We start from the raw sequence: 15,740 nt of genomic DNA on the forward strand, positions 1-15,740 counted from the left end.
GGAACAAAACAAAAAAAGGCAGGAAAAAAAGTAAATTGGACATAATGTCACACAAAACTCCAAAGTTTTGTAGCAGTTCAGTTAAATTCTTCTGCTGTAAAATTGCATTGTTTTGAGAAAAATGTAAAATTAGTATTCTACTCACCTATATGAACTGTCCTATAGAATTCATATCTATCATCTATCTATCTATCTATCTATCTATCTATCTATCTATCTATCTATCTATCTATCTATCTATCTAGTGATTTTTAACACATCCTTATTTTTCAAAATGAAAAAATATCCCTGAGATGATATGGTGCAGGTTACATTTTGCTAAATTGGTGAGATTTGGTGCAATGCAATTTGCTAAAAGCTTGGAGAAACCGTTTAACTTGTCTTTGGGTTATCATTTCAATTTTTATAGTTTTTGTCAGCGCAAAAGGAAATGAACTATTATATTGAACCAGAATTAAATCACTAATAAGAAAAGGACGTGTGAGAGAAGTTATTGTGAGGAAACCATCATTTTGTTTAAAGGTTTTTAAAGAAACATTTCTGAAATATAGAAACTATGTTTTATATTGTGAACTATGAACTAATTTTTTCAAGGGTCCCACAAACTTTTTAAGAGCCTGTTCAAAGATGGCTTCTGCAAGAGGCTTAGTTGCATATAAAATGGCTACTTTGGACATACTGGCACTCATTCAGACTGCAAAATACCAAGATTTGGAGCCCTTTACTTAATATCACACTTATCTGCAGGTTCTCTTTTAAACATTTCTGAAATATAAAAATTGAGGCATTGGTAGCAAGATTGTCCAGAGATACTTTAGTGCCTATGCATACAGCATTTCATAGGACTAGGAATGGTATAACCATCACCTCTAGAAGAGATGGGTGGCACACAAATCAAATAATATCTGGATATTTATTTGTTGATGCTTTATTTATAAAGGACTTTCCACTCCATATTTAGAAGAATGTTCCTCAAGTGAAGTCAGAAACAGAGCTTCCAACAAAAAATTTAATGGCAAAATGCAAACACAGACAGGTAATCTTGGATTTTCTTTATGATAATGAACTTTTAATTAATGATATCTCACTTAACAAATGTCTCAATTAGGAACAGAAATTTTGGGCTCAAATGTGGTTGTAGCTCGAGAATTATCTGTACAAAGATCAGTTTCCATTTCATTTTCTAATATTGAACATACTGAGTTGTGAGGATAAAGGTGAATTATGAGTAAAATCTTGAAAAATGTTATTTATCTTACACATATTGCATATCCTTTAAAATAGATAATTTAGATCTGTTTTCTTACTTTTGTTATTGATGGGAATAGATACAAATTTAATGCTAATAGAAGATACTGGATGTTTTTTTCTGATGGTTTCTTCAGTCTGATTTGTTCTTACATTTTTAAAGATTTTTTTAAAAATATAAGTGATTCAGGATTGTAAACATTCATAATAGTTCTTCGTCTTAGACAAGCAGACTTAATATACAGGTAATCCTTGACTTACAGCCATTCATTCTGTCTAGCCACCCTTCCATAAAACCCAGATTGGAGGAAAGCAGCAGTGATAGTTGTCCTTCTGGAATTCAGTCCCATCTCCACACAGATCTCTGGAGTTCAGTCAGAATAAACATCAGGTTCTTGATCACCTCTCTTCCTGAGGCCCTTCTCCCCCAATTGCTCAGTTTGACCAGGCAATCAGCTCTTGGAAGAGTCCTGGTTATGCCAAACTTCTTCCCTTTAAGAGTTACCACTCAAAGTTATGATGCTGAATGAAGGGACCTATGCCTGAAGATACAGATGTTACAATTACCCCCACAGTCATGTGATAAAAAATCAGGCCTTTTGACAGCCTGTCTTCATTTAGAAGCAAAGGGGTGCTGCAAATCTTCCTATCTGTATATTCCTCCCCACATCTCAGCTGCCCCCTGGGCCCACCAACCCAAGCAAAGATGCCCAGATCCAGGAAGCTTCATCGCCATTCAGTCTGCCATCTCAAGTAAGGCAAACTCATCAGTGCAAGCAAACTGCCCCGCTTATCTTAGCTGTTTTTCTGCAGCTGCTGATAGATGTGCCCAATCTATGCAAGGCAGAAGGAGGTTTCTAAAGCACCATGAGAATAGAGCCCACTATCATGGTCCTTCAGAAGCTTTCTTGTTTCCAAATTGGCCAATTTGGAGAAGGCAGCTTTTGAAACACCACAGGAGCAGGTCCATTCTTGTGATCTTTCGGAAGCCGCCTCCTCCAACTGGCCCAATTTGGAGGAGGCTTTTGAAGGATTGCAAGCATGGAGCCTGCTTAAAGGATGGTGCTAGGTGGTCTTGGTATATAGTAAAGACGACACCTCACACAAACTGGACCTTCCTGTGATCAGCTTGAGAAAAACAGGAAAGGTAAGTGGGTCACACTGCTTGTGGGCCAGGTGGGTGGGGAGGCAACACATTTCCAACTCTTGTGTCCTGCATCAGGCCGTCTAGGGCCTTCCCCATCTCCCTGAGGCATCCTGTATTCCTTAACTGGGACTGTTTAACAATCATAACCAGGAGTGCAGATTGAGCAAAACAGTCCCGTGACAAATTTGCTCAACAACCGAGATTCCATTCCAAATTGTAGATCATAAGTAGAGGACTATCTGTATCAATCTTTTTGCTTTGGTATCAACACAATGACAAGTACACATTATATATAATTTCTGATCATTTTTTTCAAGAGATCAGTATTGCAGTGTTTGGTGCCAAGATTATATGTTTATCCAGATGTATCTTCAGAAAGAGGAATTCATAGCACAACAGACATGTACATGTAAATAAATTTGCAGGCAAATATAGCACACAAAAACACGTACTTTTTTTTTTACATATACATACATTTGTAGGAAAAAAGCATTACAAAAAAGCCTATGATTTTTTTAATATATAAATATGTATATACTATTTATTTCTCATTTTGTCAAGTGGGAATTAGAACTGTAGGTTGTTTTGTCGGATAGCTCTAGGTGTAACAATTTTTTATTTCATTTATTTCTTCTTTCTTTGACAGAAAATACAGATAACATCAAAATGTCGGCTGAAAATCTCGTTCGACCGCCTATTAGGCCTTCCAGAGAAGGTAAATAAAACCTGTGACAATTTAACAAAAAATCTCTTGTCATTTAAAGGGTACAATTATTTAGGTTCTGTTTCAATTTGATAAATGTTTCCAAAGGTAATTCTGGAGTATTTTAAAATGTATATATCATAGTGAATAAACTAAACTGCCCAGAATAATTGACTAAGATGGTGGGCATAGAAATTGAACAAATAAAAATAAATTAAAATATTGAAAAAGATGGCATAAATATGTTTAACCATGTTATTAAGTTTTTTATTCAAGTTTCCACCAACCTTGTTTTATGAGAATTTGACTTTCATTTCACTGCCTGATACAAAATTCCCTAAAATGATGCCTTGAAATATTTTAGATTTCAGGGTGTTTTCTTCAACCAGCAGTTTCATAATCCTGACAGAACTAATTTTCACCAAGTAACTTTCATCACCTTGCAAGGGATTATGAAGATAAATATTAGTTCTGAGGCAAACATGATTCCTCTTGTAGCTTTTTGAGTACAGTCCAGCTCTATTTACTTGATCCTGAATTTTACCTCATAGTTGCCTCCTTTTGCCTCATACTGTACAGGTAGTCCTCGATTTACAATAGTTCATTTAGTGACTGTTCAAAGTTACAACAGAATTGAAAAAGTGATTTATGACCATTTTTACACTTGCGACCAATGTAGAGTCCCCATGATCATGTGATCAAAATTCAGATGCCTGGTAACTGGTTTAGATGTGATCATATTTTGCAACTTTTGATAAGTAAAATCAGTGGGGAAGCCAGCTGTTAACAACTGTTACTAACTTATCAACTACAGTGATTCACTTAACAACTATGACAAAAAAGGTTGCAAAATAGTGCAAAACCCACTGAACAAATATCTCACTTAACAATAGAATTTGGGGCTTAATTGTGGTCATAAGTCAAGGACTGCCTGTACATCATGTCCTCTCTTATTAGATTGTTGGTTACAAAATTTGTATGTTTATCAGAAAATAAAATATATAGAAAATGAAAATAATGGGAAATTAGGAAAGGGAAAAGGAAAAAATATAGGGGAAAAGGAAAAAAAAGGCCTCGACTTCTGACTCTTTAGCATAATAGAAAGTAGTAACACTACAGCCTCAAATTTTTACTATTGAATAATGAGGATAAGTAAACATTGAATAATAGACCTGGACGATAATGGTTACAAATGTGATGGTTATATGATGTTTATAATGCTTGATATTATTAAATAATTCTGATAAAGCTGAATAGAGTGTTTAATTAAATAACGGAAAATGGATAAGTGAAGATTATGGTGAATAGATTTTGAGAATAATAGTTATAACTGTTGTGTATGTAAGATTTATTATTTGAATTTAAAAGAGATTGTACCCAGTCAGTACACTGCCATTGTGGATATGGAAATTTTATATATAACAAGGAAAATTGCATTAAATAATAATAATAATAATAATAATAATAATAATAATAATAATAATAATAATAATAATAATAATAATAATAATAAAGATTGGTGTCAGATTTGTAATCCAAAGTTGCAGTTAATTCCTTTACATTGTCAGATATTCGTGAAATTGCCTCAGTGGTTTGATAACCTTCTACATATAATTGCTCTTCTTCTCTTATTTTGTATCATTTATAATATTCATACCTTTCAAACCCCGTGCTTCCTTATTTTAGTTTGCCTCCAGCAACCATCTTCTTTGTCATTTAACAGCAGAGTCTCAAAAATGGTACAGAGCTTCAAAAAGATCAGGCTGTGACTAAAAAGAATCTCTTTTAGTTAATACAGATAATATTCCCATTAAGAAAGGAAAGGCACAAGTTATTTTCTGTTTGAAAAATAAATTCCAAAATGTCTGCTTTATCAACAATGAAATAATTGCAGCCCCTTACTTCAACTGAACACCTCAACCATTGCTCCAAAGCACAGCTTCTGAAGTTTCTTTCAGACCGCTGCGGTAAGGAGGATTTTGTGAGGTGATTCTAGGACTCTCTAACCCAGGAGAATCGTATAAACAAAAGGAATCCTGTTCCTTCTGTTACTAAGTTGAAAAAATAACAGTCCAGAGAGAAAAACCTCTCTGGGGCTATCAACAATTGGCCATGTTCACAGGGAATCCCTTATTAGGATTGTCATAAAGATTAGCCGAGACACTCTGCATGAATAAATCCAGTTGAATTATTTTCATTTGAATTCAAAAGACTACCCATGTTAATCTGTAAGGGGGGGAAAAACGTCCTTAAAAATGAAAGTAAGTTTCATCACCTAATTATTAATTGGTTTTTATTAGTGCCCAATTCAGCAGATACATAACAATTTCCTAATATAGGTAGGTCTCAGTGAGGTTAATGAGTTCCACGAAATGGTGATGTTATTCAAATTCACACTGTTCATAGTAGTATTTCTATGGAAAATAAGGTAATTGGTTTCAGTTTGAGAAAAATAAACAATGAAAACTTTTTAAACATAATTTTTATATGAATATTAATGAAATGTTACAGTAAAGGATAAAAAATAATATATCTAAAATTTAAATTTGTGGTTAACAAAATCACAGACTAGTTCTAGAAAACAAAGTAAAAAAATCTACTGTAGATTCAGGCATTACAAGATCTCCTATTTTAATTTTTCTATGACCACATTCATCTCATTCAGTTACATTAAATTGTTGCTCTAACGTAATAATGAGCTTCTTCTTTTTAAACTTGTACTGTTTTCCTCTGCCATGAAATTTTCTTTTCTCCATTTTGCACAAATTAAGATTATCTGCATCTAAAACTGTCACTATGCATGTGCTTTGCTTCAATTTCAGAAACACTAGACTCCCATTAACTGAATTTGTTATCACATTAAATGTGACCTGGTATTAATTTACAATTCTCACTAAATTGAATATTGTGGAGTTTTTGAATTTGCACTAACTGTGACTTATTATATAGATAATCCTCCTGCCCTGCCCCGAACTCCTGAGCTCAAGAGATCTATGAGAGGTAAGTAGAGAGGAGGTTCTAGGGCCTGGTGGGATGGGAAACAGGCCTAAGGCCTGTGGGAACCCAGTGGGAGGAGGAGTATGCCCAAAAGTTGTGGGGATCCTGCACGGCAGGGGAAGTGAAGCACAAAAGAATCTCAGATGGGGAAGGCCTGGAGCAGAGGCTCCCATGCCCTGCTTAATGACTTGCATAGTCATTTAACAACTGCATTGTTGTTAAGAGAGCAGGGAATGGAGGTTGTTAACCAGGTTTCATTATATTGACCAATGGGTCAAGGACTACCTCTACAGCCCATGTAATACTACAATAGATGTGGAAATAATTCATCTCCCAGCATCTGTTTTAATCAATGTGTATTTTATGAGATTGAAATCGGGTGACTTTGCAGTCACTTATTGAACTGATAACAAAGGTTGGTAATTTGCCTTCGATGCATATCAGTGGGCTCTAGGAGACAGACAGATAGAGGAATCTGTGATTTTATTTGTGCATGCCTAGATTATGTCAATAGTCTCTTGGCAACTGTTCCCAATTCCTCTCTCTGTTCCCTGATTTTAGTGCTGTTTTGGAGCTGCCAGCCAATACTCATGTCTCATACCACAGCCTTTTTGTTACTGGTCCCTTTTCAAGCCAGAAGCAACTTAAACTATTAGTACTTGTGTTTAAAGTCATCTAGTCACAAACTTCAAATATCTATTTGTCCTTATTTTTCTTACAATCCTGTCCACTCTATAGGTTTCTTTGAGCAGAGCTTTCTTTCTGTTTGTTGTTCCAAGAATACAATCTTTATGTTGTGTTCTTAAAGGTTTCAGATCTTTCTTTCTCTTAAACCTTGAAGAAAGCTTAAAAAGGGTTTAAATCAGGGGTGAAATGCTACCGGATCAGACCGGATCGGGCGAGTAGGTAGCGGAGATTGTTTCTGGTTCGCCAATCCAGTAGCAATCGCTGGCTGGCCATGCCCCCGAACCAGTCCACAGCCCGCAATCCAGCCTTTGCAAGCTGGATACCGGGACACCGGGAAGGCAGCTCGCCACCTGCTCACCCTTAGGTCAGGGGCCGGGGCCCATTCCCCGAGACCCCAGAGCCGCCGCCTGCAACAACTGGGTCAGGGAATGCACCATTCCCCGACTCCGGCCTTTCCCTGGAGCAGCCGCCCGCTCTTCCTTCACCCACTTGCTGCCCGCTCGCCGCCTGTTCACCCTTCGCCTTTGGTCAGGGCCCAGGGATACCTCATTCCCCTGAGACCCCGGAGCCACCCCCTGCTCGCCACCTGCCTCAACCGGGTCGGGGAATGCATTATTCCCCGACATCAGCCTTGTCCCGGAGCCGCCGCCCACTCTTCCTTCACCATGCAGGGTATATTTACTTTCTTCCAGCTGCTGGCTGCCAGGAAAGGCAAGCGTCCAAAAGTTACTGGAGTCCCTCTCCTTGAATATGCCGCCGCCATTGCTGCTTGTTCCATGCACCAGCTGCGCAAGCGCACACAGTTTATTTCATTTATTTATCAGCAGCAGGTTGGGTGTGCGCTTGCGCAGCCAGAGCATAGAACAAGGAGGCATATTCAAGGAGAGCAACTCCGGTAACTTTTGGACGCTTGCCTTTCCAGGCAGCCAGCCGCTGGAAGAAAGTAAGTAGATGCCGTGTGGCGAAGGAAGAGCGGGCAGCGGCTCCGGGACAAGGCTGGTGTCGGGGACCCGGTTGAGGAAGCGGCGAGCAGGGGACGACTCCGGGGCCTCAGGGAATGGGGCATCCCTGGGCCCCGGCCCCTGACCCTGACCAAAGGCGAAGGGCGAGCAGGCGGCGAGCGGGTTGTGAGTAGGCGGCAGCTCTGGAGAAAGGCCGGAGTTGGGGAATGGTACATTCCCCGACCCCGTTGAGGCAGGTGGCGGCTCCGGGGCCTAGGTGAAGGGAGAACAGTTGGTGAGGGAAAGGGAAAAGGCAGAATAGAAATTAATTTTTTTTCCCTACTGGGTTCTGTGGGTGTGGCTTGGGGTTGTTGTGACTGAGTGGGCATGGCTGTGAGTGACATTGAGTTGGCCACGCCCACTCAGTCACAGGACACACCCACCCACCAAGCCACACCCACAGAATAGGTAGCAAAATATTTTAGATTTCACCCCTGTTTTAAATACCTGAATATTTGACGAGTAGGATATTGTAGGGCATGGTTAGTCATCCTACTGTTATTAATCTTGGCAATTCCTAGGTTAAGACTTGCTTTTTTTATTATGTATATTTTTCATATCTTAAGAAAGCTGTTTCAAGTATATATGGTTGCTGTATTTTGTCTTATTTTTTGCTGGTTTAATTAATTAATGAACTAATTTTGTAATTGGAATTTTGTAATTGGTGAATAAATATTTTTTAATCAGTATATGTTCTTGCATTTAGACATACTGTAGTAATGAAGAGATGGGACCTCTTGGATTATATCTCTAATATGATCATATGTTCTCCTGTTGAGGTTCTTTTTCAGATTCATTGCAGAATTTGGAAGAATTAAGGCACAGAAAACAAGGTATTTATTAATGTTGTGCTCTGTCATATGTAGAATTATGTTATTTGGTTTAAATATTCATATTTATATTAACTATGTGTAGTTTGTATGATCTGCCACTATAAATGATAGCAGATATCTAGTTCTGATTGAGAGGTCTGTCAGTAGGTTAGAAAGATTGCTGTACTTTTCTAACTGCCTCTTTAAATGACATGTATTGAAAGGTACCATTTGCTTTTTTATTGGTTGAACACAACATTGTACTAATAGTATGGTTTTGCTTTAGTGTGATAGGCAAACCTAATCTCTTTTTATTAACTCACATTTGGAAGGAAATCAGATGTAGGTTACCATTTCAGTGTTTGGGAATTACATTCTCCCTATCCTTGAAAGAAGAATTAATGTAAAAAAGACAAGAAAGACAAAAATGTCACATTTCATTAGTACAGCATTATTGGGTAAAATGTCATTCCTTAAAAAATCTCTTTGTCTAGTGTTTTTTCCCATGAGAAAATTGGAAATTTAGGAGAAAATGAAAATAAGTTTCTCATTTAAATGATAATAGAGGACAGGCCCTCTATTGGTTCTTCTGTGTTACTTATTTTTGTAATTGAATAACTAAAACTATAGCTTTATTTTCTAAATTAAAAATATGTAAATACCATTTTGTATTAAATGTTCCATTGTATTATCATAAAATGGTAAATTCCAAACTGGCAAAATACCTATCTGCAGATCCAGTCCTAAAATATTTTCATACATTTCTAGAGGTTATAGTGTTATTTTCTAAGGATTATAGTCTGTTGGGTTTGATTTTGGAAGAGTTGCTTTGAAATGCAAAGATAACACCTGTGTTAAATGCATTAAAGCAGCTGTTCAATCCTGGAAATTGAGGTGGCAGTTTAATGAATTTTTCCCTTGGTTTTCTGCATGTTTTGAAGTAATTCTTCAAAAGTAAATATCTAGCATTGGACTGGTCTAGTTTCAAGGATGGGGATAGGGAATCATATTTTGCATCTGTAGTACAGCTTTTTAAAATGAAACAAAAGTCTATGCCTCCACTCCAAGTTATTTTAAGTGTGAAAATTGTTCTTGTTCTTGTTCTAAAGGAAATTCACAGATTTGTTAAGTGGTTAAATTCCCATGCATCATCAGATTATCTAAACTCAGTTATATCAATTTTGTCTAAACCATAGCAAATTATGGCCTTACCCTTGACATCTATTTAAAAAAATGTATAATTTCTTTGGGTGTTTTTTTTTACACCGTATGGCATATATAGCCAAGGAAGTCTACAATGCTTTTTACCACAAAGTAGTTCTGGCAGCCTGAGATTGCTAGTTTGTATTGTTCACGCATATGCTCCATCCATGGTACACCATAGAGTTTTGCACTAGCTGGCTAGCAGCGTTGGGAGATTTCTTTGTTAAACTACTCTACTAGATCTAAGATATATAACATTTCAAACAAGCCACTTTTTAATTAAACTAATGGGATTTGATTTTAGAATAGTTGGATTAGAATATGTTTTAAAAACTTTTTCATATGCTTCAAAATATGGCCCCTATTTCAACTCCTTAAAGAAGCACAAAAATATTTGAGAGAGGGACAACGATTGAGAAGGTGGGAGATACCTATGCACGTAAAGCCACAGCTCTATCAGGATTACTTCCTAGTATGCTTGGATAAATAGCTGTTGGCCAGTTTAAGCAAATTGGAAAGTTCAGAATACAGTCTTAAAAGCTCCAGCTTCTGCAAAGCAGGGTCATTTGTACTACTCCTTTCCTCTCTGCCTGGACAAATAAAGCCCAAACCCCATCTACTATCTATCATTTTCCTTTCCACTTTGCTTGGGAAAGTTGATAACCCCCTAGCAGCAAGTTCTTTCAATGATCCTTCTTTGTCTCACAAGCTGGAACCCTGTCACAGCCAGATCATGTTGACTGTTGGATTATTTATGTAAAGCAGAGAGGAAAACATGGGATAAGGTCTGACAGGGATCTAACACAGTCTTACAGAAGTCCAGCAACCCTTGTGGCATATACAATCAAAACTGGATAGTTTCTTTCCTACTAGACTAAGTGGCAGCAAAATTTAGATTTTCTACAATTGCTGCTATAAAGAGCAAATATTAACACAAAATATATATGGAACCTAAAAGTAGAAGTATCTGTCTAAAAATTAAAACATAGATTTTACGAAGTATATAAAAAAGAACTTAAATTGCTTCGAATTAAAATTATTTTTAAATTTGATTTTATTATTGTTTGTTTCCAGTGAAAACCTTTTACAGTATAAAGTTGCAAAGTTCTATCATTTTGATATATAAATTAAAAAGTAATTACTGAAAGTGATGTATTTTTCTCTTGCTCTACCCAAATCTTGAATTATTAGCAAAGACTGACATAATATTAGGGGATCACAAAATCACAAAGCGTGAGAAGCTCAGTGCTCTACAGAAGAAGGATCTACAGACTGCTTTAAAAAGTAAGACTCATTTTTAATCCTTTAGAACTATGTATGGTGATAAACAATATAATTTACTATACATGCACTCATGTCTCAAATATCTCAGGAATCTGGAACTCTCTGTAATGAGACAAATTCAGATGTGCTCGGTTATGCAGAATGACTTAACTTTCTTTTTCTGTTTTGAAGACTAGGGATACAATCTAGTAACTAGATTTCAGCTGCCAGAGAGAAGCAACTAGTAATAAGATGAAGTACATATGGGACAGCAAGGAGCATAAAAGAATGCAATTTACAGTTAGCCCTTACTTGGCTTCTGGATGTAATTCTGGGTAGTTATCACCTATAAAGCCATTTAATGGTATAGACCCTAATAGAGGGGCTGTCCATCTGCTTTGTGTGCTCCAACAGCGTTAACCTGCTTCAGGTCCCATTGCCAAACAGTGTCATTAAGAGGAAACCAAGAACAACTTTTTCTGTTGTTCCATTTATGCTGTGGGATAACATCTCTTCCCCTCTGAGATACATATGTCCTCCATCATGCCCATTTTCAAGTGTTCTTTAAAATCCCAGCTTTTTTCTAGCCCTTGGGTTAAGAGTGATTGGTAGGCCCTTTTGAACTGAAGAGAGATGATTTTGTTCTCTTGGGTAGCAGTTTTATTAATGTTGTTTTTATGGAGTTATTTTAACTTTGTGAAGCCACTTTGTTTATAGGATTGAGCAATCTAGAAATTTAATAAATAATAAAACTGTATTTTCAGATATTAATATTGTACATTGATTGTGGAGGATATAGGTTTGAGTCACTTCATGACAGAGATTCTTTGGTCAATATATTAGCAACAACCTAATACATAGTGATAAATAATGGACTGCATGCTAAATCAGTTTGGTTATTTGTGTAGGGTGAGTTAAAATCTTCAGTAAAAAAATTATATACTTTATTTTGACTGAAATGTTTAATTGATACTTTCCTAATGAGTTAGAGTTCTTTGCAGTCTGTTTTCTGGAACACTTAAGTTCTTAGGATAAATGTTTAGAAAGACACAAGTAAATAAAGATGTATACTTAATATAACAAAATATGAGTGCATTACTGAATTTTTTTTTCTTCCCTTCTTACATGTATGTACCAGTTGCTAAAGCTGAAAGAAGATACTCACTTACAGTAATTGTGATATTTGTGGCAACTTGCATTGCTGCTGCTGCTGCTGGATGGTATATATTTTGGCATTCATCAATACATGCTTCAGAAATTGATTATAAAGTTCTACAAGCATTTAAAAACCAAATGAAAGAGCTCAGGAACCTCTATCCAAGTCAAGATGCAATAGTGTGGAACAGAATCCAAGGTATTTTTGAGAAACGTCTAAATTTTTCTCATCCTCATTTGGAACCAGCTATTTTATTACTCACCGCTTCAAAAGAAGCTGAAGATGTGTTGATGTGCTTAAGCAACCAGATTGCTGATGCTTTCTCATCTTCTCAAGGTGCGCTTACAATTAAAATTGATGGGGCCAGCACAAGAGCTCAAGATAGTGATGTTGTCAAACTTATTGTCGATGAAAAGCTGAGCTCTGGTTTTGAGAATGGTAACAAAGCAGCGGTAGTCCATCGGTTTGACTCATTACCCGCAGGTTCCACCCTGATTTTTTACAAGTACTGTGACCATGAAAATGCAGCATTTAAAGATGTGGCTTTACTATTAACTGTTCTTCTGGATGGGGAGTCCCTGAATAAGAGCTTTTCCTTGTTGGAAGTTGAGGAGAAAGTGAAAGATTTCCTCTGGGCTAAATTTACTAACTCAGACACACCGAAGTCTTATAACTACATGGATACAGACAAGTTGAGTGGGTTGTGGAGTCGCATAGCCCATTTAGTCTTACCTATATGGCCGGAAAATTTCCTCCCTCAGGAGAAATGCTTACAGATGAAATAACTTAAGAAAAGGGAGCAAGAAGAAAATATGTTGCAACACAACATGAATTGTATAAATCTGTTAATGTTTATATAATGAGAAAATTTCAATTTACTAATCAGAATTACTGAAGTTATTAGGTGATTCAATATCAGAATAAGATTTCTCCTTTATAAGGAAACTGATAAATCTGTAAATAACTTTTTGACCTTTAACACAATTCTAGTGATTTATTGGAAAACAAGATTATGTACTAAGGGGAAAATACCTTGTTGTTCAGGCCCACCCAGCTTTGTGTAATACGAATTTTTGAAAGCATCAAAATCCTTTTGGAAAATACTGTGATTGTGGGCAACAAGGTAAGGAATTATAGTACGAGATTCTGTCTTTCTGTTTGAAGTTTAATGGACTTCAAGGCTGAAGTTGAAACCAGATTTTCCTATAGCCTAAGAATAATTCTGTCTTACTACATTTCCCAAAACTGCATTTTAAAAAATCTTGTAACTGTAGATTCTGTAAGTTTCTGCTTTGGCTACAAAATTATGTAAGATGTAAGCCTATGTCAATTCAATGATAGACTGTTTTTCTCATTTGAAAATGGCCTGTAGCTATGTAATACGGTATGTATATTTTCAAATAATTATAATTACATCAGTCCAAAAACACAAGCCTCTTCTGTTTGTTCAGTTAGACTATCACTATTAGACAACCAAAGGCTTCCTTCAGATGTATGAGAAATTTGAAATATTTTATTTGAAATTTATTTATTTATCCCATCAATGACCAGCAACATTAAATAATAAAATGAGCTATATAAAACAGAGATAGGAAAAACAATCAGGATCAAGAAAGATAAATAGGTGCATTATATATTAGCAATTATTAAAAAAATCAATTACGATATACTCTAATAATAATGCCCCTCACTGGTAAAAGTGAGGGGTCCTTGGTGCTCCCTGAGCTTGCTTATTTTTTTGCAGATGTTTTATTATCCTAACTAGGAAACATCATCTAGCACTAATGATTACCTAGTTAAGGTAATAAAATGTCTGCAAGAAAAGAAGCAAGCTCAGGGAGCACCAAGGACCCCACATTTCAATCCTGAGCTACAAATATTCTCCTTTATTAGTACTGATAAAAGTAATACAGGTGGTCCTCGATTTACAGCAGTTCATTTACTGACCGTTCAAAGTTGCAATGGCACTGAGAAAGGGACTTACGATTGTTTTTCACACTTATGCATCCCCATGGTCCCTGATCAAATTTTGAATGCTTGGCAACCGACTCATATTTATGACAGTTGCAGTGTGCGGTGATCACATGATCATCTTTTGCAACCTTCTCACAAGCAAAGTCAGTGGGGAAGCCAGTTTCACTTAACAACTGTGCTACGAATTTCATTACTATCGTGATTCACTTAACAAATGTGGAAAGAAAAGGCATAAAATGGGACAAAACTCACTTAGCAACATAAATTTGGGGCTCCATTGTCATAAGTTAAGGACTACCTGTATAATAAAACTACACATTAAAATATATGTTCTCTAAAAATTAACAAAAAAATAACTAAGCAAAGTATTAATAAGAATAAGGATCCTTAGTGCTTTAACCAGTTTTTCCTTATTATCATTGCAGCAGCATAAAATTTTGCTACTGCACGAGTGATGCATGGATTCAAATACTGAAGATGGTTTGCAAAGAAATTATTTGATTTCCCTAGAAATCTCTCTATTAGAGGGAGAATGTACATTGATGTCCCTGTAAAATGTGCAGCGCAATAAGACATGATATATCTTCAACTTCCCCATTGTCACATGTACATATGCACTCGGCTATTGGGTTTTTATGCAAAGCAGAGAGGAAAACATGGAATAAGGTCTGACGGGGATCTAGCATAGTCTTACAGCAGTCTAGCTATCTTCATGGCATGTACTGTACAGTGAAAACTGGTTCATTTTTTTTTCCTGTTAAACAAACTGATAGCAACATTGAGATTTTCTACAATTGCTGCTATAAATAGCAAATATTAATATAAAATATAGATTGCATTAACCTTTATAAAGCCACTTTTTTATAGGGTTGGGCAATCAAGAAATTTAATAAATAATAAAATTGTATTTGCAGATATTAACATTGTACATTGACTGTGGAGAGTATAGGTTTGAGTTACTTCATGAGAGAAGTTCTTTGGTCAATTCAAAGAGTTTTTAATTTTTTAGCAAAAACCTAATATAGTGATAAATAATGGACTACATATTTAATCAGTTTGGTTATGTATGTGTGTAAAGTCTTCATTAAAAATTACTATATTTTGATTGAAAATGTTTCGTTGTAATACAGTTGACACTTTCCTAATGAGTTAGAGTTCTTTGCAGTCTGTTTTCTGGAACACTTAGGTTCTTAGGATAAATGTTTAGAAAGACTCAAGTAAATAAATCTATGCACAATATAATGAAATGTGAGTGCATTACTGAAAAGTTTATTTCTTCCCTTCTTACATGTATGTACCATTTTCTACACCTGAAAGAAGACACTCACAGCAATTGTGATATTTGTGCCAATTCTAGCATCTTTAGGTTAACTTCTTCACTGCCAGTTTGGGCAGATAGATCTGTGTGCTGTTGAATGGCTCCCAGATGCTCCAAATTGGAAGCGGATAGTCTTGTCCTTTGAGCAGTCTACATTAAACCTTTAATCACTAACATGATAGCTTCCAAGCTCCCTGCTTCTTCATTCCCAACCCTGAGAGAGCAAGAGTG

General features: G+C 36.2%; 1 protein-coding gene across 8 annotated transcripts in view; it reads left to right on the plus strand.

Moving 5' to 3' along the window:
- LOC131194299 (torsin-1A-interacting protein 1-like) overlaps nucleotides 1-15,427 on the plus strand; it is a 22,286-nt gene extending 6,859 nt beyond the window's left edge. For 4 of the 8 annotated variants that reach the window (XM_058175124.1, XM_058175122.1, XM_058175123.1 and 1 more), the window contains 6 exons: nucleotides 941-1,036; nucleotides 3,042-3,110; nucleotides 6,048-6,098; nucleotides 8,563-8,616; nucleotides 10,990-11,082; nucleotides 12,200-15,427. In XM_058175124.1, coding sequence (XP_058031107.1) covers nucleotides 941-1,036; nucleotides 3,042-3,110; nucleotides 6,048-6,098; nucleotides 8,563-8,616; nucleotides 10,990-11,082; nucleotides 12,200-13,002 — 1,166 coding nt within the window. In that variant the 3' untranslated portion in view covers nucleotides 13,003-15,427. The remainder of the gene's footprint in view (nucleotides 1-940; nucleotides 1,037-3,041; nucleotides 3,111-6,047; nucleotides 6,099-8,562; nucleotides 8,617-10,989; nucleotides 11,083-12,199) is intronic. The other 4 variants (XM_058175127.1, XM_058175125.1, XM_058175129.1 and 1 more) reach the window with 4 other exon arrangements.
- The last annotated feature ends 313 nt before the right edge of the window (nucleotides 15,428-15,740 follow it).

The sequence above is a fragment of the Ahaetulla prasina genome, chromosome 3 (genome assembly GCF_028640845.1).
Source record: "Ahaetulla prasina isolate Xishuangbanna chromosome 3, ASM2864084v1, whole genome shotgun sequence".
Classification (NCBI taxonomy): Eukaryota; Metazoa; Chordata; class Lepidosauria; order Squamata; family Colubridae; genus Ahaetulla; species Ahaetulla prasina.